Here is a 25,358-nt window from a genome sequence, read left to right on the forward strand (position 1 = left end):
TGGGCTGAAAATTTGTCCCAAATTATCTGCCACAAACAAATAAATAACAAAATACTTTACACTCTATCTCTCAAATATAATAAACAAAATTCTTCCATCACAGCGATTTTTCGTTCTCCAAAATTCGAATCAACTAAAATCAAGTGCAACGATTGTTCGTAGATTTCATCAAAACAGCATGCAACAACGTGATTTCAGCAATTTAAGAAGAAGATTTCGATTAATTTCCAGGTAATTTCATAATTTTGATCAAAATTGAGCATATTCATTCATATAATTCTGTTAATTCACTCATAAATAGATGATATTAGGCTCGATTTTGATCAAAATTGAGCGATTTCCTAAATATAAGGTTCAATTTGTGGGGGGTGTTTTAATCGAAGTCAAACAAATGATTGGGACGAATGATCATTCAACATATTAAGATAGGTCACTGATTATAAGAAATTACAGATGCTGAAATCGCCAATTTCGTAAAATTAGCTAGAATATATTATGATGCTGATTGCTGTTCTGATAAAAAGATTAGATTGCTAATTTGCTACGCCATTGTTTCTAAGGTTCTGTTTCACTTGTTTCTTTTGCTCGAAATAGCGACCTGAGGGTATGAATTGTTGCCATCCATTCACTGAGAAATTTGTGTAGTATCAACAAACCTTAATTATTAGGAAGAGTAACATAAAGTGTGAGAACTGCAGACAGGCTGAAGTTAAATTTAATCAATTAAAAAGCCAAATTGAAGTTATTGATTGAGATACGGTTAACGTGCTATGTAACTTACCTTTGATAGTCAATTTTTTTTGTTCTCTTAAATGCAGTACATAACATACATAAGTTAAATGTATGATCAATTTAATCAATTCCAGCGTTTTTTCGATCAATTTGATCAATTCCGGCGTTTTTTCGATCAATTTGATCATACCTGACTACCAGTGTCAATGTGGTTCAATTGATTCCCATTAGTAGTGTTCCAAAATCGAATACACCGATGTGCAGTGCCGCCACCTGAAGCAAGAAGACTGCTTTGGTGGGGAGACCAGGCTATGGCCTTTACTGCAGCCGTGTGCTCAGTCAGTTTCAGAAGTGGATGTTGAGAGTGCTGATTCCATACCAATAGCTGATTCATTTCGGAAACCTTAAATCAGTAAGTAAATCATAACAAGATGTGCTTAGGAAAGCACTCTTTCAACATTAAATACCTGATTATCATTGCCTCCTGATGCAAGTTCCCTGTCATCGTGCGACCATTTCAGTCCGCAAACCTGAGGAATTACACCAGATGGTTAACAAGCAGTGATGATAATTTCAAAATTGAACATACAGATGAGCCCCTCTCATACTATACTGGAATTCTTGGTAATTTCGGTTGTTTAAATTTATCAGTTATGTTGTTCTAGTATACGCGTGTTTGATGTTGTTTTCTGCGTCTTACTCAAAACATTTTATTGAACTATGAAGTCATGAGGCCTGCAATTGATTCACCTTATTCCGTTCGTCTGCTATGGTGTTTGTCACATTATGCAAGTCATGATTCGAGTTCTTTGTACAGGAATGCCAGGAAGCAGCATATTACGGGTTTGCAAAAATCAACCTGTTGGTACTTGCTATGTTGTTGGAACTTGGTAAGTGCTGGAAGTGAGGAAAAGGTATCTCTATTTTGATCAGTGTGTTTAAAATATCAAATACGACATCATTGTGCTATATTTTACCTTTCATATGCATCTCTGAAGGTTAACTTGTTTAAGAACAAGCTCGGCTTTGACGAGGCATTTAACATTTTAAGTTTTAACTACAAAGAAAAACCAGACCTGGATGGCGCTTTAAAGAAGTCAGTAATACACCGTGACATCTGATGTCCAAGTACTTTGATTTGGATTCCGTCCCAAATATTTGTAATTTACAAGGATTACTTTTGGGGTTTGTAATAAAACAACAGTACAAAACAAACTCATTAAACAACAGTATATGTCTCTTACCATGACAACTGAATGATCGAATGATCCACTCAGAAGAATCTGTGGCACGTGATGGTTAAAAGCAACAATTTGTACCTGCAAGAAACACATAAGAGACATTTATCAGACAGCTCACAGAAGCCTTCCAGGGTAAGATAATATACTAAATAGGATACAATACAGTATCATCTAAAATGTACACATATCCTGCACGAGAGATTGCTTATGATTATAGCTCAATATTAATTGTGCCCTTAATGTTTAATTATTAATGATCTTAAGCAAAAGCCACTACTTAGCCAGCATCCAGCATAAGGAAATGACTAAATGAGCACCTTCACCTCCAATGACACTAAACTTGTTTTGTGAATCTCGGTCCTTATGTTGTGAATCCTATAGCTTGTTTTGTGAACCTGTAAGATAATTTTCTAAAACTTGGTCATTATAGGTGTTAGGAATCACCTATTTTGTTCTTTGCCTTATTTTGTGAATCTCAGTCCTTGTGTTGTGAATCCTATAGCTTGTTTTGTGAACTTGTAAGATAATTTTCTAGAACTTGGTCACCATAAGTGTTAGGAATCACCTATTTTGCTCTTTGCCTTATTTTTGTGAATCTCAGTCCTTGTGTTGTGAATCCTAGAGCTTGTTTTGTGAACCTGTAAGATCATTTTCTAAAACTTGGTCACCATAAGTGTTAGGAATCACCTATTTTGCTCTTTGCCTTATTTTGTGAATCTCAGTTCTTGTTTTGTGAATCTCAGACCTTGTTCAGTGAATCTTATGGCTTGTTTTGTGAAACTTGGTCATCATAAGTGGTTAAAGTCGCCTATTTTGCCCTTTTTCCTTATTTGGTGAATCTCAGACCTCGTTTTGTGAATCTCAGACCTTATTCTGTTAATCTCAAACCTTATTATGTGAATGTCAGACCTTATTCTGTTAATCTTAGAGCTTAATTTGTGAACATAGAAGCTAATATTCTTAAATTTTGTTATAAGTGATAAGAGAGAACATATTTTGCTCTTCTCCTGATTTTGTGAATCTCGGTCCTTATGTTGTGAATCCTATAGCTTGTTTTGTGAACCTGTAAGATAATTTTCTAAAACTTGGTCATTATAGGTGTTAGGAATCACCTATTTTGTTCTTTGCCTTATTTTGTGAATCTCAGTCCTTGTGTTGTGAATCCTAAAACTTGTTTTGTGAACTTGTAAGATAATTTTCTAGAACTTGGTCACCATAAGTGTTAGGAATCTCAGTCCTTGTGTTGTGAATCACATAGAATGAGGGCATTCTATGTTTGATGTTTTCTGACTTAGTTTCTATTTCAGAACTTTATAGAAGAATTTTTTTTGTTACTTTTTAGCTTTTTTCCTTATTTGGTGAATCTCAGACCTTATTTTGTGAATCTCAGACCTTGTTCAGTGAATCTGAGAGCTTGTTTTGTGAAACTTGGTCATCATAAGTGGTTAAAATCACCTTTTTTGCTCTTTTCCTTATTTGGTGAATCTCAGACCTTATTTTGTGAATCTCATACTTTATTCAGCGAATCTTAGGGCTTGTTTTGTGAAACTTGATCATCATAAGTGGTTAAAATCACCTATTTTGCTCTTTTCTTTATTCGGTGAATCTCAGACTTTGTTTTATGAATCTTAGACCTTGTTCGGTGAATCTTAGAGCTTGTTTTGTGAAACTTGGTCATAATAAGTGGTTAAAATCACGTTTTTTGTTCTTTTCCTTATTTGGCGAATCTCAAACCTTATTTTGTGAAACTTGGTCATCATAAGTGGTTAAAATAAATGGGGGTATGATTTTCTTTCACATTCTTTCAAGATGGAATGAACTAAAGTAGCACATATTCAAAAAAACCGCAATTAATTTTGTTCCTCAACATGAAGGTGGAAAAAGATAAGGGACAACTCACATGATGAAAACTAGTGGAATGATTTAATTATTTTAAAACCAATTAGCTCAAATGGCAGAGCGTTGTGCAATGCACAAGGTGTGGGTTTGACCCCCATGTTGGTTATTGACTGCTACTGTTACTTCAAAGCTTAATTGGTATTTCTCTAGTGGACTTTTTGGTTTTGGCCTTTTCTGTCATGTCCAATTGCACCCAATTTAGATAATTTCTAACATTGACTTTACAAAGGACTCAATATTGTGAAACGTGGTCATAAATGGTTGAAATTATCTATTTTGCTCTTGTTCTTATTTTGTGAAGCCTAGACCTTGTTTTGTGAATCCTACGGCTTGTTTTGTGAAATTAGAAGGTAATATTGTGAAACTTGGTCATAATTGGTTGAAATCACCTATTTTGCTCTTGTTCTTATTTTGTGAATCCTAGAGCATGTTTTGTGAATCTTAGACCTTGTCTTGTGAATCTTAGAGCTTATATTGTGAAACTAAAAGGTAATATTGTGAAACGTGGTCATAAATGGTTGAAATTATCTATTTTGCTCTTGTTCTTATTTTGTGAAGCCTAGACCTTGTTTTGTGAATCTTAGAGCTTATATTGTGAAACTAAAAGATAATATTGTGAAACGTGGTCACAAATGGTTGAAATTATCTATTTTGCTCTTGTTCTTATTTTGTGAAGCCTAGACCTTGTTTTGTGAATCCTACGGCTTGTTTTGTGAAATTAAAAGGTAATATTGTGAAACTTGGTCATAAATTGGTTGAAATCACCTATTTTGCTCTTGTTCTTATTTTGTGAATCCTAGAGCCTGTTTTGTGAATCCTAAAGCTTGTTTTGTGAAACTTGGTCATAAGTGGGTGGCATGAAGCTTATTTTTCCTATTTTGTGAAACTTGGCCCTTATTGTGTGAAACTTGAGCCTCAATTTGTTCGAGGTGTTCACCCTCATTGTGTCTATACCTGATTTAGTGAAACACTAAATCAATGACGGAGATATCAAACTGAAATCATTCAGGGACCAGGTAGAGTAATGAATCTGTAAGTGCTTAATACTTGGTTTGAAAAGAATGTTCAGAGTAGCGAGTAGCGGCATCTCGTATTTCTTATTTTGTGAATCCTAGATCTTGTTTTGTGAATCCTTAAGCTTATATTGTGAAACTAGAAGTTGATTTTGTGAAACTTGGTTATAAATGGTTGAAGTCAGGTAGGGCGCTGTTAATTATGGCGAAGCAGTCTGCCTCACCTGAGTTTAGACCTAATTTGTGAAACTTGGACCTTATTTTGTGAAACTTAGACCTTATTTTGTGAACCTTAACCTTATTTTGTAAATCTAAGAACTTATTGAGTGGTTGTTGATGTATATTAGCATTAACAAAGTAAATAAAAATCCTATATTTATATTTGTTCATCTATATGAGACTCGAACTCACATCTTGCGCTATAGCACAATGCTCTACCTTTTGAGCTAATAGATGATATTAGTCAAAAAATTATTTATGTATTAACAAATAACAAACCTATTTATATTGTTCTCATTTGATTTTCGTCATGCACAAATGTAGACTACCGTAGCCAATATCTTCAAATATATGGAACTGTGTACAACAATATATCTGTCAAAGTTCACGCCATTTTACCAGTGTCCAAATAGTGATGTAAATATGATAGAGGGAGTAATCTAGATAATAAAGAAAAATTGAAACCTCGTCTCGTAGCAATACTCAAAAGGTATTCTTGAATCAGCCGGAAGCCTCTTATCTTCAACTTGTGAATCATACTGCCAACGCAACAGAGAAGAACATATAGAACATATCAAGAGAGAAAAAAGGAAGCATAAAAAAATGCATATGATAGAGTACAGCAGGGTCCAATGCTCTATCAGGTGCAACCCCATTTTCGCAAATCCAAGGATGACCTAAAACATAGTAACTCTAATTTGGTAAACCAGGTTCCCGCAAAACAAAACATGAGAGAAAAGTTTACATCCATATAGCCTTATATATGAACGCATAAGCTAACTGAGAGTCTGAGAGTACAACTCACATAAGACTTGATGGGCAGTTAATCTTTCCGAAGGTTGCAAACATAACATCTTTCTGATAAGATCCTTTGCACTATCAGAAATTAGGGGCCATGGATCCGAGTCAAAGTCAATCTGACCCTTTGAAATTTCATCAAATATTCCCTGTTGTGTTTCTGAGCAAGAAAACATGAAAGAAAATGAAATCAATGACCTATATGACTAAAAAAGGGTTAGAAGTAACCGACACCGGTGTCTGTCCAAGTAGGACTTGGGCATTTTTTATGAAAATGCTTTATTTTGGCTTAAATGAAGTGTCTTAAGTATCATACACATGTTGGAGGGCCGAGTGTCAGACACAGGTATATGAAGTAATATGAGATGTAAAATAGGATATGACAGTATAAGGACATCAATATTGCAAAAACTACATACCAGCCCAAAATGGAGGTACACCACTGAGCAAAATGTATAATATGACTCCAGCAGTCCATACATCTGCCTCTGGGCCATAGCGCTTCAAAAGAACCTCAGGAGCAACATAGTAAGGACTTCCAACCACATCAGTAAACACCTGACCTGACCTGCAGTAACAAATCACCTTCATTTAGTCTACAAAATTGAAACTCCATGTTAATTAATGAGAGCTTATGAATGTCAGATAATATTATCTACACAATCTCAAGAGATTGACTCATGTAATTGGGTAATTTTTTTTTTTTTTTTGAAGTTCAGTTTATGTTTTTTCATTTTTGTCATCATTTTGTAGACTAACGGGTATATTAGTAGGTTTTGCCTTTCATTATATTAACATTGTAAGACAAGTTGGTCTCACATTATATAAATATGGGACGGACTCTCTAGAAGCTAACTTTATCATCTATGCCACTGAAATTAAAACAATTGAGCTCAAAATTAAAATTTAGAAAGTAGAACACTAGGAATATAGCGAAAACAACATGACCAAAGTTCTAGAGCTAATATGTGGTCTTTGCTTCAATAGTTCAATGGTAGGCTCGTGGCAATGCAATGAAGCTGAAAGCCATGCTTTCACTATATGACTACAAATTAATCGTGTGTCATGGCTACTAATAATACTTACCTACAGTGAGTTACTATAGCGTTCCAGATACAAATCGGAACTAATTGATACGTAAAGACAATGTCAAATTGGAAAGCAGCAAGGGGACAGGGGAAAAGTTACTTGCTTTAATACCTGGTTTGAAGAAAACGGACAACCCAAAGTCGATGGCTTTGAGGCAAAAATAATCATCCTTATTAACCAACAAGAAATTTTCAGGCTTGAGATCTCTATGCATAACCCCAAGAGAGTGGCATATCTCCACAACCCCAACTACAATCTTAGTCAATTCATATGAATCTAATCTTATGAATTTCGGGCCTGATCTTGTGAACTCTGAACCCAATTTTGTGAATCTTGGACATAATCTTGTGAATCTTGGAGCTAATTTTGTGAAACCTGAACCTAATTTTGTGAATGCTAGACCTAATCTTGTGAATCTTGGACTTGATTTTGTGACTTGGGGATGATCTTGTGAATGTTGGCCTTAATTTTGTGAATCTAGGACCCAATTTTGTGAAACTAAGTCTTTATTTTGTGTATTTAGGACATGATTTTTTGAATCACAAAGTTGTGTCGACTAATATCAATATCCAAAGCAAGAGATCAGTCAATAACGAAAATTCACTCAAAAAACGAAAGTACACACGTAAAAACTAAATGTTGAAATAGATAAAAATGAATTTTCAAAACAAAGGATGAAATGAAGTAAAATTTATTAATCATCTTCAGCGAATGTTCAAGGTGTTCAACATAATCAATTTGATTAGCTTTACCAAGCAAAAAAAATATGATTCCAGGAACTATCACAACCTAGCTACTTCCAAAATATCTCGAATAATCTCAACAGTCACAAATTATATAAATAAACCTTAGAATACAGAAATTAGTATGAATAACAAAAGTAGATCATCAATGGTGAAGTTAATAATAGATCATCAATGGCGAAGTTAACAAAAGTATAGCGGCGCATCACGGCGTACTTCGCCGAGTTCATAGCCACTGTCGCCGCCGCTATTGAACCGTCGCACGACGATGAATCTCAGAAACTAACAATTATCTAATACACAAACTAAGGATCAACGCAAGCAATATGGAAATCAAATAATCGGACATTAATTAAGAGAATTATGACAATATTCACACATTTAATTAAAGCTAAATAAAACTGATTATATAAGCAAATCAACCATTTCGAAAAACACAACAGAAATCGACCGAATAACATTGCAGAAAAACTGAAATCATAGAATCGAAATTAAATAAGAGGAATTACGGTAGTATTCGGCAACATCATCGGAAAATAATAGATCGAAAATGCGTTGTAGGCGTCGAAGATGACTGAAATGCGATGAAAATGGTGATGAGAATCAAAAAATTGAAGAAACTGGAGGTTGAAGATGAAGTTGACAAAGAGAGAGAAAGAAGAAAGTGAAAAAAGAGTTGAGTAAATGACTGTAGAATTAGGGTAATGAGCAACGTGACGTTTTAATTAGCGGGACGTGGCACAATCTGGTGCATTCATTTGTTTTTATCGGATGGTAGGGATGGGTCCGGCAGCCTCACCCTAAGAAGGGTGCCTCACATGATTCAATATATATATATATATATATATATATATATATATATATATATATATATATATATATATATATTTATTAGATTCGTTATCTTTGGCACGTGAGTGATTCAATAAAGGCGTGGAGACTGCACCTTGAGAAGACGTTTATATCGTTGAAGACGACCTCTAGGGTTTATTTGCTTATTAAGGTAAATAGGTGTTTTCCTTTAATTGTGTTTATGCCAATTGATGTAATTAATATGATTTAATGATTGTTTTGCATGATTGGTACATGTTTGATTCTTTGTTATCATGATTAAATATGTTTTCGCATGTTTGTATATGTTTTAATGTATTAATTAAATATCATATGTTGGTTATGTGTTTATTATGGGTGTCATGAGCGCAATTAGGGTTTACGAATAAACCCTAGTGGCGGCATGATAAGCGGCCAAGGGTGCTCTTCAAAGTTATAGCTAAGGCTAGTATAACCTTGATGATGATTCAAGTGTTATAGCTGAAGTTAGTACAACTTTGGGTAGTTACTCTAGTTATGGTTGAAGCTACTATAACATTGAAGTACGAGATAAGGTTATAGCTGGAATTAACGTACCCTGAGATTTATGGCTCAAGGTTATGGTTGGAACTAGTATAACTTTGTGTTTCGTGTCAAGGTTATAGTTGAGGTAAGTGTAACTTCAAGTCGTATATGTTGAAGTTATGGTAGAGGTTACTATAACCTCGCATCCAGAGTTTATGTTATGGTTAGGGTTACTATAACATTGAGTGGTTAATGTTAAAGTTATAGCTAAAGTTACTATAACATTGGCTGCTTATACTTATTTCATATGTTGTATTGTGTTCAACGTGTTATGTCCTTGTGTTTGCATATATCTTTGGTTACTCTTGTTCACATGATAAGTAGGATGGTTAGTTATACTATCTTATGAGTGGAGTCGTGATGTTGTTCACGCATGTTAGTACAGTCAGTTATACTGTGCATTTGTTTTGTTGGCTGGTGTATAGATGACGATAGTATCAGTTATATACTATCGGAATGAGCCAAGGCTGCCCTTCAGGGATTTGTTATGGTCTATGTTCGGGATTGGTCAGAGGCAGTTCGTTAATCGCTCTGGTCCCCGTGTGTCGTTCGGTGTACAGTTATTGCACCGAGAGGTCTGGCCAGGTCTTAGGCATATAGGCAGTGGTTATACGCTATACATAGTATGGATGCAGTTCGTTAATCGGTCCACTGTGGGTGCAGTTCGTTAAACGGCCCATACCATTGAATGGAAGCAGTTCGTTAATCGCTCCATTAGTTAGAGGCAGTTTGTTAATCGCTCTAACGGCGTTCATTCTATACATTGTGCTTGGTGGTCTGGTTTGGTCACATGTTTTGTGTTTATGTTGCTCTATGGTTCATACGTGGTCATGATATGGTCTACGTTGTCGTGTGTCGTCTCATGTTTCCTTTGGAGTTGTCATCATATCGTAAGATTATCTTCGTATGTTATCGTTTAATGGCATGTTATGTCGGATTTTCATGAGTATAGATGGTCTCACATGTTTACTAGTTTTGCATTTCAATTGTTAATGATTGTTGGTTATATTCAATTGTTGTAAACATGACTGGGAGAGCATCTAGTTACTCCCGACTGATTGTCGACGCCCTTTTCAGATTGTTCAGTTTGATGCTGTTTGGTTGATGCTTGCTTGGGGAATGTGTGAAGCGAGCTTAATAATAAATTAGGAGTTTGTTTTTATGTTTCAAGAACCCTTGAATAATGTATTAGTTGTTTTGGATTTAGTAGCGAACCGGATTGGTCAGGTGTTTCCGCCACCTTGACCCTTTTATCAGTATCATACTCTGGTATTTACTTTATAATAGTTCTTCCTTTGTTTTATAATCCGGGTTGTTACAAATTGAACTTTGGATTTGGTATTGGTAATTTGGTCTAATGAAGATGAACATGAACTGATTACAAGAAAAAAAAAATGTCTAAAGGTAAATGATAACTTGTTTAGCAGTTTGCCCTTCCAATAAGCAAATGTTGGGTAATTTGAAAAGGAAAGGCATAAGTTGAATTAATCCCGTTAAATAACCCTAAAAATTATTCGGATTATTACTCGTATTAATTTTAACAACCTAGGTGATCAATTTAAATGCCCACACACAAGCTCCAAGTCCCATCCTACACCAAAAATGCTCATAAGAGCAAACACCATCCTCCGCAACTACTTCCGCCGCACCAACCACCACATCCCCACCACTTTACCACCATTATCCCACCACCACCACCACCACCTCTCAACAACACCATTACCAACAACAACGAAAAACGACTCATACTTCGCCGCAATCCACCATATCTCCAACATCGTTCGTCGCGACATTTACCTCGAGCGAACCCTAAATAAACTAAACTTCACAATTACAAACGATATCATCTACCGCGTAATCCGCTCTTGTTCACGCCATGGCATCCAATGCTTTCGCTTTTTCAATTGGGCGCGCACTCACCCCAATTACACTCCTACTTCAATCGAATTCGATGAACTTATCAAAACCCTAGCTCAATGTCACAATTGGGAAACAATGTGGAAGGTAATTGCACAAATGCGCAATCTTGAGTTTCGAATTGGGGCGGATACTGTAGAGTTTGTGATCAGGGAGTATGGTCAAAAGGGTTATGTCGATGAGGCGGTTCGGGTTTTTAATTCGTGTCAAAAGGTGTTTAATTGCGATCAGAATGTCGGAATTTATAATGCGCTTTTGTATGCGTTAACTAGTTGTAAGAATTTCTATGGTGGGTATGCGTTGGTTAGGAGGATGATTAGGAAAGGGGTGAAGCCGGATAAGGAGACGTATTCGATACTCGTTAGCGCGTGGTGTAAGGCGGGAAAGATGAGGGAAGCTCAGGAGTTTCTTGAGGAGATGAGTAGGAAAGGGTTTAATCCGCCTGTTAGAGGGAGGGATTTGTTGGTTGAGGGGTTGTTGAATGCTGGTTATATCGAGTCTGCAAAAGGATTAGTTGTCAAAATGGCGAAAGAGGGGTTTGTGCCGGATATTAGGACGTTTAATGCGTTGTTAGAGGCGGTTTGTAAGTCGGGGGAGATTGAGTTTTGTGTTGGGTTGTTTGGGGATGTGTGTAAGTTAGGGTTTTGTCCTGATATTGAGAGTTATAAGATTATGATTCCGGTGGTTGCGAGGTTGAATAGGTTAGAAGAGGGGTTTAGGTTGTTGCATTGTGCTATTGAAGAAGGGCATAAGCCGTTTCCTAGTTTGTATGCTCCGATTCTTAAGGCATTGTGTAGGAATGGGAAGTTTGATGATGCTTTTAGCTTTTTTAGTGATATGAAGGTGAAAGGGCATTCTCCAAATCGGCCAATTTATACCATGTTGATTAGAATGTGTGTGCGTGGAGGGAGGTTTGTTGAGGCTGCTAATTATTTGGTTGAGATGACTGAGTTGAATTTACCTCCTTTGTCGAGGAGTTTTGATATGGTCACTGATGGGTTGAAGCATTGTGGGAAGCATGATTTGGCTCAAAGGATTGAGCAATTAGAGGTGTCTCTTAGAGGGGTTTGATATGTGTTAATGCTTTTTTGCAGGCTCTTTTTGAGTTGTCTATGGAGGTATATAGACTAGACTACACAGCGTGCTAGAAGGCGTGATATGCAGCCACGGTAAGCATTCCAGCATCAAGCACATTTGCCCTGACATAGTTTATGTATCCCTTTGCTTGCTTTAGCAATGTGTTTATTGTGGCTCATTGTAAGACCATTTGTACTCGTGGGTTTATACAATTGTGCGCATATATATTTCCTCAACCTCAACCGGGAACCAAATTACTCCGTCTGTCTCTCAAATGATTTCTTACTTTTTCGTTTGAGTTGTGCACTATGATCTTCTTTCTTTCTTGAATAGTACTATATTTTTTTTCTAGACTTTTCACTTTTATTATTCTATCATATATATTGGTTTTTGCGCAATACAAATGTAACTATGTAAAAAGATTATTGCGGGACAAATGGAGCAGATTTTTACTACAGCCCCAACTGAATTTCAAAAAGAATTTGGGAAAAGAGATTGTGCAAGATGAGTAGTAAAATCTATGATGCTGAATCCAATCATTTGCGAAAAATAAAAGGGTTAGAGCCAGTGGAACAGCCCAAATGGTTAAGTGTAGGATTATGATCAATCAAATTGTACATTGAAAAGTTGCTTCAAACTAGGGATAAAATTAAGCATACCAGCTTGGTTGGATAAAAAACTAGGTGGGAAAGGGAGGGGTGGGGAGGGACATTGAAGGTGAGCAAAGGGAGGTGAGCAATGGTGTTTCTGAATTTCTTACAAACGAAAGATTTTGATTTGTCTTTGAGGACTAAAATGGGTGCATCTAGGTCCATCCCCATAGTTCTCTTCAGCCTAACTTCCTAACTAAACAAGAGAAATTCTCCTCCTCCCTTGTTCATTCATTTACCTTCAAATTCATCCATCGAAACATGAAGTTTCTTCCACTCCTCGTAGCTACTCAAAACTAGGATTATGATCTAACAAATATTAGTCCTTCATATTGCTTATTTTCCAATTATTTTCCTGAAAGGTTTCAAGTTGTAATACTTTGTAAGCTGCCTCCATTTTCTGTAGGCCATGGCCCTCTATCTTAGTTTGAAAATGCGCAAGGCGCACCGAGGCGCTAAGGGGCCGAGGCGACAAAGCGCAAAGCACAAGGCGAAGGCGCGCGCCTTTTGGATGCGAGGTGCCCTATTTTTGAAACAAAGTTGTTATTTCCAAATAAAATTTTAGGCAACAATAGCCTTTTTATGAGTTTTCAAGTAGGCTAGCATGTCAAGGAGTAAATTTAGGAATAATAGGGAAAAGAAATGGTGAGCCTTGTCTAAAAGATATGGAAAATGTGTACTAGTTAGCCTTGTCTAAAAGGCGCACCTAAAATGCACCAAGGTGTTTTAGCTAGTGCCTCATCCAAGGCGCGCTTTTTAAAACTAAGCCCCCTATGATTTCAATGGGACAAAATTTATTGTATCCTATAAGGTTTGGAGATTTGTTGGTAGAGTTATTATTAGAGAAGCAGTGGATGCGTTTTGAGAGGCTTTTCTCGTTCCGTTTTCCTTTGATTCTGTGACTGATGATGTTGCAAGACTTACAATACGTTTGTAACATGGATGCAGACAAGATTTAACAGCCTACTAGTCCGAAGGTCTGTTTCTTTTGGGTTATGAGCTGACTAAGGGATATGTGGAAGTTTGATGCGGAATCTGGTTCATATTGGCGTCTCTTAAGGAAAACACAGGGCCTTCTTCATTCATTTGGAATTTCGGTTTGGTGCCTTCTCTATTCTTCCCAAAAAAAGAAAAAAAAAATAATCTTCCGCTGTGTTCATGGTAAAACAAAGGGCGATCTCGGTATCATTTTGCTTAGATTGATTGTCTGATTCTACCCTTTCTTGTGTATTTTTTATGCTTTATTTTCTCGTATGTGTTTTTCGGTTCTGTCCTCAAAATTCAAGTGCGAAAAATAAAAGAGAAGATAGAGAAAGAGAAAAGTCGATTGGTTATTCTTAGTACTCGTATATTGCTTCACACCTCTTTAGAACAGGAAATATTTAAAGTCTAGTTGTATATTTCTGAAAAAAAGTGTTTTTGTGTGTAACTGTATTTTTTTGTGGTTGTTATTGATGATGAATCTAGCAACTAGGAAGAACTAAACTGACTCAAGCATATATCTGAAGAGAGGCCTTACATTACTTTAATATACCTGCAATTAGAAGCATCTACTTCAAAATTTTACGGAAAATCTAGGACGAAATGCGACCACTGACCATCCTTAAGAAGGTTGAAAGAGCATCAAATGTGTCTAATTTGTTTGTATATGTTTTTTTAGACGTCTACATATGTTTGCTGCTAAAACATAAACATATTAACTGAAAAGGAGCATGATGGCCTACATTTAACTCTGTGCTTTCAAGAAGGCATCCAAGTCATCAACGTTCATGTCTTGATCTTCATTGTTATCGTTTTCATTATCAAATACAAATGCTGCTGTTACTGGAGATTGCATGTCACTAACACTACACCTTAACATCTCCATAGGTAAATCAAAGAAGAGATTCGCAGAGTCACCCTCGGCATCCTCATGCAAAGACGAAGAAAAAGATCCACACTCAAATCTCTGCAGCGACACTGTCCTTGATATCACGGGTGCATCACTTTGGATGGAGACTTGGTTAGATAGTTCTGACATGGACCGGACCGGCTTCCCCTTCCCTCGTGGAAGAAAAAGGCATAATTTGCCGCACTTAAACCCGTCATCTGGATAGTCTAGATCTCTGCTTTTGTTGCTTTTCATGCTCTTCTTCATGGGATTAAACCTGTCCTCACTGCTAGGAGGTCTAGGACCTAATGGCGGCTTAGAATGTGCCCGACCTCCTCTCGGATTTTTGTTTATGTTCGGTTTCTCAAGCCAGAGATCAAAGTCATCGGTATGAAGGCTTGATATCCTACCTTCTCCAAGGGACCGACTTCTCCTCTGATCAGTCTCGACCATTGCAAGGTGAGTGTCATCCATTGTGGACTGGACCCGTGAAAGCTGACTTCGTGAGTTTGGTTTGTTATGATCAGTTTGGCTCTTCCATATCCTCTTCAAAAATCTTGTACTTTGTGGGGATGAGGAGGCTGAGCTAGAGAGGCTCGGGCTCGTGAACTTGAGCTTTGCGGGTGGTGAGGGTACAGAAGGGCTATGGCTGGAGCCATTATTCGGTGTAACCGCAGGAGGAGAAACTAGCCTAAAGCTGGCTTGCCTAATATTAGTAGATCCTTGTAATGAAATTGGATCAACTGAAATTTGTCTCTCATTTTGCGAGACTTGTTTGGTAAGTACAGCTCTAGGAGGTTCAACACCATAGAACTCGGGACCATGATCGGTGTTGATGGTCATGTAAATGTCCTCGCTTTCGCTGAAGCTGCCGTCGGAGAAGCGACTGCTATCTCCCGATGATGGTGGTGCCGCCATGACAAATGAAATGTAATTTACGAGTAATGTGCGTGTTTTTAGATGGAAAAGGGTATTGATTGGTGGACAACAGAAAAGTGATGGTAGAAATGATATAAAGGTTGAAGAAGTGCAGGAAATAAAGAAGCAGCAAAGGACGTGCATCCCATAGTTTTGGATAGCATTTGTTATGATCTTCTTGTAATGCCGGCCGATGTAAATGGAAGCTACTCACTAATTAGTGCTGTTTACATCTTTCCCTGCTTTGAAATTTATGCCAGACTTGTTCTTTGTTCCGAAACAATTAATAGAAGTGTTTTTTTTAACAGAAGGATGAAATTATTCATTAACGTATCACTTATAATATGCTACTCCCTTTTCTTTTTCTTTCTTGAATTTGCGTAATTTTTAATTTTTTTGTACGAGTACTAAAAATGGTCCAAATCCAAAGAATGAGAAGAAAAATAATTCTACCGGCAAAGCTGGTTATTACTTATTATTGCTTATCAATCTCAGGAGCTATAGCTAATGCTTACTCTAACCATTGAAAATGGGTTCTACATTCTAACAACGTTGATCACTTGATCTCGAGTATTCTCTACTATCTACAAGAAAGATAAAATAAAATAAAATACTAATGTGTTTCTATGTCAACAATGTAAGCAACCATCTACCTTTGGATTTCAAAAGCCTCCTTAACCTTGCGGTTTTTCCCTTCTTGGTTTCGAAATTCTTCAAGAAATTCTCTAAAGTAGTAGTGTCGGTAAATTGGAGGACGTTGTTCATCAGTCAACGATTTGATGGGGCCAATCAAAGCGTCTTTGTCTGGGCCATAAAACAATGCCAACGATGCTCTACTTTGATGTTCATTGGTCACCACTCTATGCACCACGCTCTTGTATCTTCCATTGCTCAAGACCTACATCCAAGAAACATTCAAGAGAACAAATAAGTCAGCTGGTTTAGTTAATAAGGTTGGTGGAGTGGTCACCGTCAACCAGGGTTTAAAACCCATCTGCATCAATATTGCCCTTGTGGATTAATTTACACAAATAAATGAAACAATCGAAGGAAGATGATATTGACAGCAGCCATGTTACTTACAGTACTGAATATTTGACCATTTTAAGCCAACAGACTTTTAATTAAGATAATTGATGTTTTACCTGTAATTGATCACCCAAATTGACTACTAATGCATTTGGCACAGGATTAACAGCAATCCATTTGTTATCTTTCATGATTTGTAAACCCTCTACATCTGGAGACGGTAAGACTACTGTGAGCGCATCTCTATCCGTGTGGACGCCTAATCCAAGAGTGAGATCGGGATTTGTACATGGTGGGTAGTAATTTGCTTGTGCCCTGCACAATGGGTTTTCCCCCAATACCTTCAATAGGTAATCACTCTCCAATCCCAGGCCTTGCGACATCAAACTTAGAAGATGACTCATAAGGACACCCATCTCTTTCGCATATCTAGTCACTACGTTCCTATAATAATCAAAACAATTGTCCATACGTTAGTTACGCAGCAGCAGCAGCAGCAGCAGCAGCAGCAGCAGCAGCAGCAGCAGCAGCAACAACAACAACAACAACAACAGAGCCTTAATCCCAAAATGATTTGGGGTCGGCTGACATGAATCATCCTTTAGAACCGTCCATGGGTGAACGCACACCTCAAAATGCGAATAGAAACGGGAAAATGGAAAACAAAAGGGAGAGCGAAAATGTAATGGAAAGTCAAGGAAAACTTAGAGGTTTTAAAATCGAATTCCGGATTTCTTTTATAAAAACTTAAAATTTAAATCGAGAGAAAAGATTAAAACGATTTTGAAAACCGAATTAGAATTATGGATCCGGAATGCCTTAAAAGTTAAAAGTAAACCAAGTAAAATATATAAAAAAGTGGTTGGTAAAAAAGTGTAATAAAGGAGAGAAGAACAAATAATTTAATTTTTTAAAATTAAATAAAAACACTAAATATGTCAAAAAAACATCAAATACTAAATATCCACATGTATCATTTCCCTCCATTGTGCCCTCTCCGTCACCATACTCTCCTCAAGCCCCAGAAATCTCATATCGTGCTCTATCACTCTCAACCATGTCTACCTCGGTCTTCCTCTACCTCTAGGGACCTTTTCTGTTCTCCAAGTCTCCAGCCTCTTAACTGGTGCGTCCATAGGTCTCCTTCTCACATGGCCAAACCATCTGAGTCAGTTTTCCATCATCTTGTCCCCTATTGGCGCTACTTTTACCTGTTCTCTAATCACCTCATTCCTTAATCGATCTTTCCTTGTATGTCCGCACATCCATCTCAACATACGCATCTCCGCCACACTCATCTTTTGAATGTGACAATGTTTCACGGCCCAACACTCGGAACCGTAAAGTAAAGCAGGCCTAATTGCCGTGCGATAAAATTTTCCCTTTAATCTTTGGGGCATATCTTTATCGCATAAAAACCCCGAAGCACCCTTTCATTTCAACCATCCCGCTTTAATTCTGTGAGCCACATCTCCGTCTAACTCCCCATCTTTTTGAATAATAGATCCTAGATATCTGAAAAAATCTGACCCCAACATTCCCATCAAAAATAATACTCCCCGCCTCTGTCGATCTCAACCCCGCCACTTTAGTTACATAATACACGAAACACAAAAACCTGTATGATAAAGTCTCACATCCATAAAAAAAATCTGTACAATAAAAGTAAAGTGTTCTCCTAAATTGTCAATTAAGCAAACTAAGTTCAAATCTTTGATGCTCAGACAAAGCCGAAAAGGTTGCCATTGAATTGTTAATCTAAGCTATCTAGGCAATGCAAATATAAATAAGAGTACTGATAAAGTGATAGACAGATATGGAGTAATATTCTTTGACATAAGAACAAATGATTGTTCAAGTAAAAATAACCTTTAACGGGAGTCGAGATTCTGATACCTGTAATTTAGAGGATCCGAAGGTAAAAGACCAGTAAAGGTATCATTAGTAGGGTGCCAAGGATGTTTGAAAACCTCACTCCACATGCTAAATTTATTCCCCTTTTTGCTGCCATTGTCCTCAACTTTGCGATAATGATTCGAAATTCTAACCTCTTTAGTTGGATCATCCGAGACAAGAACTGACTTGGCTTGAGGAGGAAGATGAAACAAATCTATAACAGCAGATAGCATCTCTTCACACAGTTCCTGAGATATCCCGTGATTACTAATCAGAAAAAGTCCATACTCCTCCGATGCTCTAGCTATCTCTTCGATAAGAGTGCTAGTATCTTCCTTACTCATATCAATTAGTGGAATCCCGGATTTATACACTTGATCTAAATCTGGCCTTCTTTCCACCGGAAGGATGAAGTTGGGTGTTAGTGAAAGTGAAGAGTTTGAAGTTGAAATAGCACCTTCTTCCGAGTTTGCCCACCTGAACCCGTCTTTTGATGTAACTCCTAAGCTTCTGGGAACCGAGACTCTATTGCTTGTCATTGGAAATTGCCGTCTGAAATTGCCACTCAAGGGCACAGGATTGCTATTGCTAAAAGCCGTGGAAGACATAACCTTGATCATCGTCTACAATCCATAAATACAATCAACACTTAATAGGTAATCATATCATTGCAAAATCATCGCAAAACAGAACACAGAGAATAATGAACAAGCTGAAAGGTTAAGATATTAACACAGAACAATGCATACCAGAAGCGCAAAAATATTAAATCAGGACTGAACTCACAGACGATAAATTGGCATTGTTATTCTAGTAAATAGGAAATTTGATATGATTGGTTATCCTAATTTAGTAGATGTAACCATGTAGAGTTCTAGGTTATAATGTCTATATGATATCCTTAGATTTATGGTAATGATATGAATCCGATACAAGTTGGAACTTGTAAAATACTCAGCCCTTCTCGATTCTCAACAAACAACCTAACTAGAACGGAAGATGGATAACTCTCCATCCACCTTTTCGGCTCTTGTACAATTATCACCGTTGTCTCCGTCCTCCACATAACCCACCGCCACCCCGATAACTCCAATCACCATAATTTAACCCATTTGCCCCAAAAAGATTCACAAAGCACCCATCACCCTAATCTAACCCCTTCACTAATAAAGGTTTACAAAGCACCGCAGTCATTTGATTCCCAAATTGGCGTTAAAAACCGACAGAGTAACTCAGAAAAACTCCAATTCAAGCCGTGACTTACTGTCATGATACCTCAGTCTTCACCACTAGGCTAAGAACTCGTATGAATAATAGCATTATAGTACAAGAAATCACGAAATTACGAGTACAAAATCGAGACCAAACTACCCATCCTATTTTGATAATCCAAATGTGTAAACTATCCAAACAAAATACTCATCACAACAGAATTTGATTTAAACAACATCAAAATTTGCTTAGAATTCTTGCCTATTTAGTAAATTAGTCATTATACATGTCAATTGATCGCCTTTTGTGATAATTTATTTATTATAATTCTTCTTAATATTTGCGCAAATTGTTTTGAATGGATTAGAGGGAATAATAGCAATCATAATTCATGCAAAAAGAACAAATTGGTAATGAAAATTTGAAAAGAGAGGAAAGCTTACAAAGTGATGCGATCATAAATCTCGAACGTGGGTTTAGGGTGGTTCGGTGATTTCGGTTGTTTTGTGTTGTGCTTGGGGTTTTGGGGACAATGGGTTTGGATGTTGTTCTGACAAATACTCGTATAAAACGGTTTTACCAATTATTATTGTAAAACTATTTGTTACTTTATATTATTAACCTCATATAGTTTGTAACTCCCTCCTCAATTGTTGTATCCCGTTTAACAAAGCTTCCCATCAAATGCCAAACAAGTTTCGCTGAATGGATCCAACCGTCAAACCTCTCTAAATAAAAATCCCAATTAATTCCCACCGCCAAACCCGTTTTACCTAATCTCGCCGGCGGCGTCTCTGAATCCCCTCGGGCCGCCGGTGAGAATCTCCTCTCCCCTTAACCTCTGGCTTAGTTTTTTTCCCTCTTTCTCAATTTACATATCCGATTTGGGTTGTCGACTGATTTATTGTCGTTCGGTTGCTGTGGCGGCCTCTTTCTCCGACAACTATCGACTTCTCCGAGTCTCTGCTAAGTGTTTTTCTGGTTTTTGTCTAAATAAGTTCCTTTTCTTGTGTGTTGTGTTGTTGATTTTTTTGATTCCTAGTTTGTTTTTACTGCTATTAGTTTTTCTTGTTTGTTTTGTTTGCTGGTAAGTTGTTTGTCTGGGCTCTTTTTTAGTTTCCTAATCTTTCTTCAAGCTTTCATTTATGTCTTATTATGCTAGTTTAGAATTTCTGGAATTCTTTGCTTTTGTTCATGATAGTGTTGGATCGGAGGATGATGACTTGCAGGACGTTCTTACCTTTTTGGATCTTCCCCCTCTTTCCAAGGTTCATGCCCTTAAAGATTTGGGTAATGATCTTTTTAGACAAAATAAATTTGTTGATGCGAGTAGTTGCTATGATAAAGCATGCCGTCTTTTGTGTTTTGCTCTAAATGATAATTCTGGCTTTGATAAAAATTGTGTTTTACATCTTGCCATCTCTTTGTGTTTAAATTTAGCAGCTTGTGCGATTAAGTTTCAGGCATTCCAGGGGGCTTTAATTTTCTGTTCTATGGTCTTGAATTTTTTTCCTCGTAATGTTAAGGCGCTTTTCCGTAAAGCAGTGTCTCTTAAAAGTTTGAATAAGTTATCAGAAGCACAAGCCTCCTTGGATGAGGCCGTGTTGGTGGAGCCTCATAACCGTGATATTCTCAGGGAGTTGGAGGATATTAAGAAGCTTAAAGCTCTTAAACCAAATGGTAAACGCGTGGTTGATCGCTCTTTGGAAGCTATGGATATTTGAAAAGGAAAAAGGCCAGCATCTACTGTTGAAATTCATAAAACTGGTGTGTTGAAAGAGTTGCCTGAGGTTGTACTTTCTGAAACATCGAAGTTATCTGCTAGTTATGTCGATACCTCGTCATTAGATAATATGGACCTGGGTAGTGCTAGCAATTGTGCTGCTAATTACTGTGATAATGCTGAAGCTAGTTCCAGTCGCTCTCAGTTGAATATCGACTTCAATCCTTGTTCTAATCAAGATGAAGAAGTTCAGGGACATTTTCATATTGTTGCGGATGCTAAGTTTCAGCCCCTGTTTGAAGTGGGGGTTGAAGCTTCTTCTAGTAGGGGCCTATTGTTGAACAATGACATGGTCTGCGATAAATGTAAAAGTAGTAGGATCTCAGATATGGTGTTAGAGAACGACTCCAATGCTGAGACTTGCCCTCGCTCGTTAGGGCTATGTGCTAGTCATATTCCCGCTGCCAAATCTACCAGATATAGTTTCTCCAACAAAAATCAAACCCATAAAAAACTGTATCTCTCTTCTAAAGATTATGAAAACTTGATGTCAGGGAAGAATCTGCAATTTTTTCATCCAAAGTCGGGGCTCATATGAAAGTTCGCCCCCTCTCTACTAAACCTTCTATCTTGACGGGAACTCCCCATGAGAAGTCTTCTTGGGAAGCAGTAGTTCCCTCCTCTTCTCCATTGCCCGTGAATCTTTGTCTTGCTACGGGCTTTAGACCGTCTGAAGATTTGAAAATTTCTGTTGATGAGGCAGCTAGTCGTCTTAATGTTAAAAGACCACGTTTGTCCCAAAAGGAGAGTCCAGTAAGTAATAACAACTCGGTTTGTGAAGTGGCAACACTTGATAGCTCTCTTACGAAGCATTCTCTGATGGACCTTTCTTCTCCAAGGGAAGCAGTAGTTCCTTTGCTCGAGGAGCAATTTATGAATACCGATTATAAACCCAAGAATACTGAGTTGGTCCAAGAAGAGGTTATTTTTCAAGTAGATAAGAAGATACGACTATCATCTGACCTTTCTTTAGTTAGTAAGGTCTCCTCGTTTCAGTTTCTTGCTGTGCCGAAAGAAGATTTCAGCAAGAATCGTAGTCGTAAGGTGGTTTATCCTTTTTGCCATGGTCGTGTGGCTCGAGATGGTCTCAATTTGAGGAAAAGATCTCAGGTTATTAGTGTCGACCATTCTGTTTTTCTTTGTAGGTACTCGAACACTATTGGAGCGGTTAAATCAGCTAAACAAAAGGAGTCTCATGGGATTCAGTTTGAAGAATATTTTCATCCTCCTTTTAAGAAATGTCGTCTTTCTGTTAATAACTCTTGTAATATTAGCTCGTTTGGTTGTACTGCAAGTAGCTATGGGGTTTCTAGTATCCCCCAGTTTGTATGGTAGTTTGACTATGTAATCTCCGTTTTTATAGTTTCTATAAAATAGTACACGTTTGTCTAAAAAAAAACCTCATATAGTTTGTAAATGGTTTTATAAAAGAGTTGCTTTAGGAGTAGTTGTGATTCCAATGCGGATTCCAATGCGGAAGCGATTTAAATAAAAGAATGATATTTATAATAAGGATCAAACTCGTGACTCGTAAGGTCGACGGACAAGTTTGATTCCGTGGGGTTATTTGACCAAAAGTCCGTTTAAACTTCGAGTCAATGAAATATTTGGGTCGAAGATCCGTCGACATCTTGATCCAATGGTAGTCTAAGGCCTCGTTTGGTTCATACAGGAATTAAATGCATGCGTTAATTTGCAATGCACATGAGTTTAATTCCAACATCAAAATTCACATGAATAACAAGAATCCGTTTGGTTGCCATGTTAGAGTTCTATTCTCCTAGGAGTTTCCAATGACCATGAGGGGGGTAGGTAGTTAAATTCCCCCATCATGTAGGAGTTGGAATGAAGTAAAACCTCTAAGACCCGAAATTTTGGACAAGGACACGAAACTGAACAGTACAACGGACTGTCTGATTGTGAAATAAGGACTGAAATTTGGACGGACAAAGAGGAATTAAACGGTCGAGAGAACTGTTCAATTATTGCAGAGAACCTTAAAAGAAAAACAATTTACTATGAGCCCGGTTTTGCATTCAACAAATACCTTTTGATGGGCGTAAATTGAACAAGATATGTTTTAACCCGAACACACAACAATAGGTTAAAACTAAGACTAATCCCAACACTAAGTAAAAGACTCGTCCAACCTCAAGCACTAAGCAAAGAGGATTATTCAAGCACTAAGCAAAGAATATATTTTGATGAAGAAAACACTCGGTTTCTTACTCATTCTTTAATTCACTCAAATCTGAATTTTTACAACCAAGGACTTGGTTTATATAGTACCCAAGCCTTCTAATCTTAACCACCTAGTTTACATCCAAGGGTTAGCATTAAACAAGAAGAAAACAAAGAAAAAGATACTAATTCAACTCCTAGGCAGCCGTGTATGCATAACAAAAACAATAGGCCAAGAACTCTTCCCTAAGTTTTACATAGGTCTCCACAATTGAAAGTGACATTTGAGCTATCTAGGGAAGCCAAAGTTGGAGCCTTCATTGGTCCTCATACCAGCCGAAAAAAGCCTTGGAGCAGCCATCATAGGGTCAAACAAAAGCCTTACACAAAGGTAAGAATGATAGTGACAATTGAACCTCCTTTGAAAGCGACATGTGGGCCTCCTTGGGAAGGACAAGAGAAGCCTATGAGGACCCTTCTTGGCCGAAAATAGGCCTTATTATTATCCTAGAATGGTCTTGATTTGTTTACTAGAAGAAATAGGACCATTTGGAAACGAACCTAGGCCCAAGGTTGAAAACCGATAACTTGTTACTCGGTTTTAACTCGGGATTTCTTCCTAGTTCGAATCCTTATTTTAAATAAAGTTCCTAGCCAAAAGGTCTCCAAATTCATTAAAGAATTGAGTCGTGCCAAAAATCACCATGTTTGCCTAGACGGATTTTGAGTTTGGCCTCGTTTTGCGTGAAGGATCAAAACCGGGTAAAAGAGTGTTTCGTGGGGCTGCCCGTTTTGCTTCATGGAAATTCCTTGGAGTTTGAAACTCCCCCTGTTCCGGGTTTAATTCCAGAGCAGATTTGTTACCACGTGAGCTTGAAGAATGATGACTTTGCTTGACTCTTCCTTTCGGCCTCTCCTGAAACAATGAACAAACTGAGGGCTCGGCTTGGTACCGAGCGAACTCACTCCGACGCTCAAGTCAGTAAACTTAAAAGGGATTAAATTGTGTGTTACTTGGCACAAAGTATATTGTAGAGAGATAAGGGAGTTTATACCAGATTAGCGTGTTTAACTGATTATTTGCGGATCCTTTCCTCAATGAGGGTTGAGGAGTATTTATAGACTTTTACCTTTTGTCACGTAGTGGCCAAGTGGCAGAGCAGGTGGAAAGACTGTTCTACCCTCGGCCGAGAGACCCATGGCAGGCCGGAGGGCCCTGTTGACTCCATGTCGAGGGGTCTTGGATGTGAGTACGCGGATGTGTATCCCGGCTGGCTGGTTGCCTAGCCGAGACCCAAGTGACAGGCCGACAGGCTGCGTCGGTTAGGCTGTCCAAGGTGTTGACTTGCTGTGGATATCTTTGACCTTGCTCAATATGTTGACTCGGTCAGCGGGTGCAGAATATGCCCCATCAATTTGCCCCCAGCGTAGTCTATGCCGTGGTATGGACCTTCGATGATTGTTGAGCGTATTCTGCGCAAGTAAAAATTTCTGCCCCGGCTTCTTCTTCCTCGGCTTGGTTCTGCTTAGGCCGTACCGTATCCCCCCTCCACATGGATGTGTAAAGGGCATCAAATGTGGAAAAGAAAATGGCGCTGGCCGAGACCGAGGTTGTGAGTGCCGTGTGCTTTTGATTGCCCCCAGCCGGTGCTGCCAAGCTCGGTTGAACAGCGGGCCGTTTGGCAAGTAGATACCA

General features: G+C 37.9%; 3 protein-coding genes across 4 annotated transcripts; 1 reads left to right on the forward strand and 2 right to left on the reverse strand.

The window, feature by feature from the left end:
* The first annotated feature begins 10,660 nt into the window (after nucleotides 1-10,660).
* LOC141647423 (uncharacterized) lies at nucleotides 10,661-15,925 on the forward strand. 2 transcript variants are annotated; one of them, XM_074455586.1, is made up of 3 exons: nucleotides 10,677-12,215; nucleotides 13,722-13,934; nucleotides 14,643-15,925. In XM_074455586.1, the coding sequence occupies exon 1, from the start codon at nucleotides 10,732-10,734 to the stop codon at nucleotides 12,115-12,117; it is 1,386 nt and encodes a 461-aa protein (XP_074311687.1). In that variant the 5' UTR covers nucleotides 10,677-10,731; the 3' UTR covers nucleotides 12,118-12,215; nucleotides 13,722-13,934; nucleotides 14,643-15,925. The 2 variants fall into 2 exon arrangements, with proteins under 2 accessions (XP_074311686.1, XP_074311687.1); XM_074455585.1 differs by lacking the exon at nucleotides 13,722-13,934 and having other exon boundaries at nucleotides 10,661-12,215.
* On the reverse strand, nucleotides 14,500-15,561 carry LOC141648857 (uncharacterized). Its single transcript, XM_074457566.1, has one exon. It carries the CDS (start codon nucleotides 15,559-15,561, stop codon nucleotides 14,500-14,502), a length of 1,062 nt encoding a protein of 353 aa, XP_074313667.1.
* A 68-nt stretch (nucleotides 15,926-15,993) lies between the features above and the next one.
* LOC141647424 (protein DOWNY MILDEW RESISTANCE 6-like) lies at nucleotides 15,994-20,312 on the reverse strand. The gene is made up of 4 exons (XM_074455587.1): nucleotides 20,142-20,312; nucleotides 18,487-19,109; nucleotides 16,707-17,034; nucleotides 15,994-16,459 (listed from the first exon to the last, which is right to left on the reverse strand). Exons 2-4 carry the CDS (start codon nucleotides 19,104-19,106, stop codon nucleotides 16,211-16,213), a joined length of 1,197 nt encoding a protein of 398 aa, XP_074311688.1. The 5' UTR covers nucleotides 19,107-19,109; nucleotides 20,142-20,312; the 3' UTR covers nucleotides 15,994-16,210.
* Nucleotides 20,313-25,358: the final 5,046 nt, after the last annotated feature.

This window comes from Silene latifolia, chromosome 3, assembly GCF_048544455.1.
Source record: "Silene latifolia isolate original U9 population chromosome 3, ASM4854445v1, whole genome shotgun sequence".
NCBI lineage: Eukaryota > Viridiplantae > Streptophyta > Magnoliopsida > Caryophyllales > Caryophyllaceae > Silene > Silene latifolia.

Bases quoted from the DNA above. Each gene is read 5' to 3' on its own strand.
- LOC141647424 (XM_074455587.1), bottom strand. From the start codon at position 19,106: ATGATCAAGGTTATGTCTTCCACGGCTTTTAGCAATAGCAATCCTGTG. The intron at 17,035-18,486 runs GTATCAGAATCT...TGATTATTATAG, and splicing joins TCGGATCCTCTAAATTACAG to GAACGTAGTGACTAGATATG. The intron at 16,460-16,706 runs GTAAAACATCAA...TCTTGGATGTAG, and splicing joins ATTTGGGTGATCAATTACAG to GTCTTGAGCAATGGAAGATA.
- LOC141648857 (XM_074457566.1), bottom strand. From the start codon at position 15,561: ATGGCGGCACCACCATCATCGGGAGATAGCAGTCGCTTCTCCGACGGC.
- LOC141647423 (XM_074455585.1), top strand. From the start codon at position 10,732: ATGCTCATAAGAGCAAACACCATCCTCCGCAACTACTTCCGCCGCACC.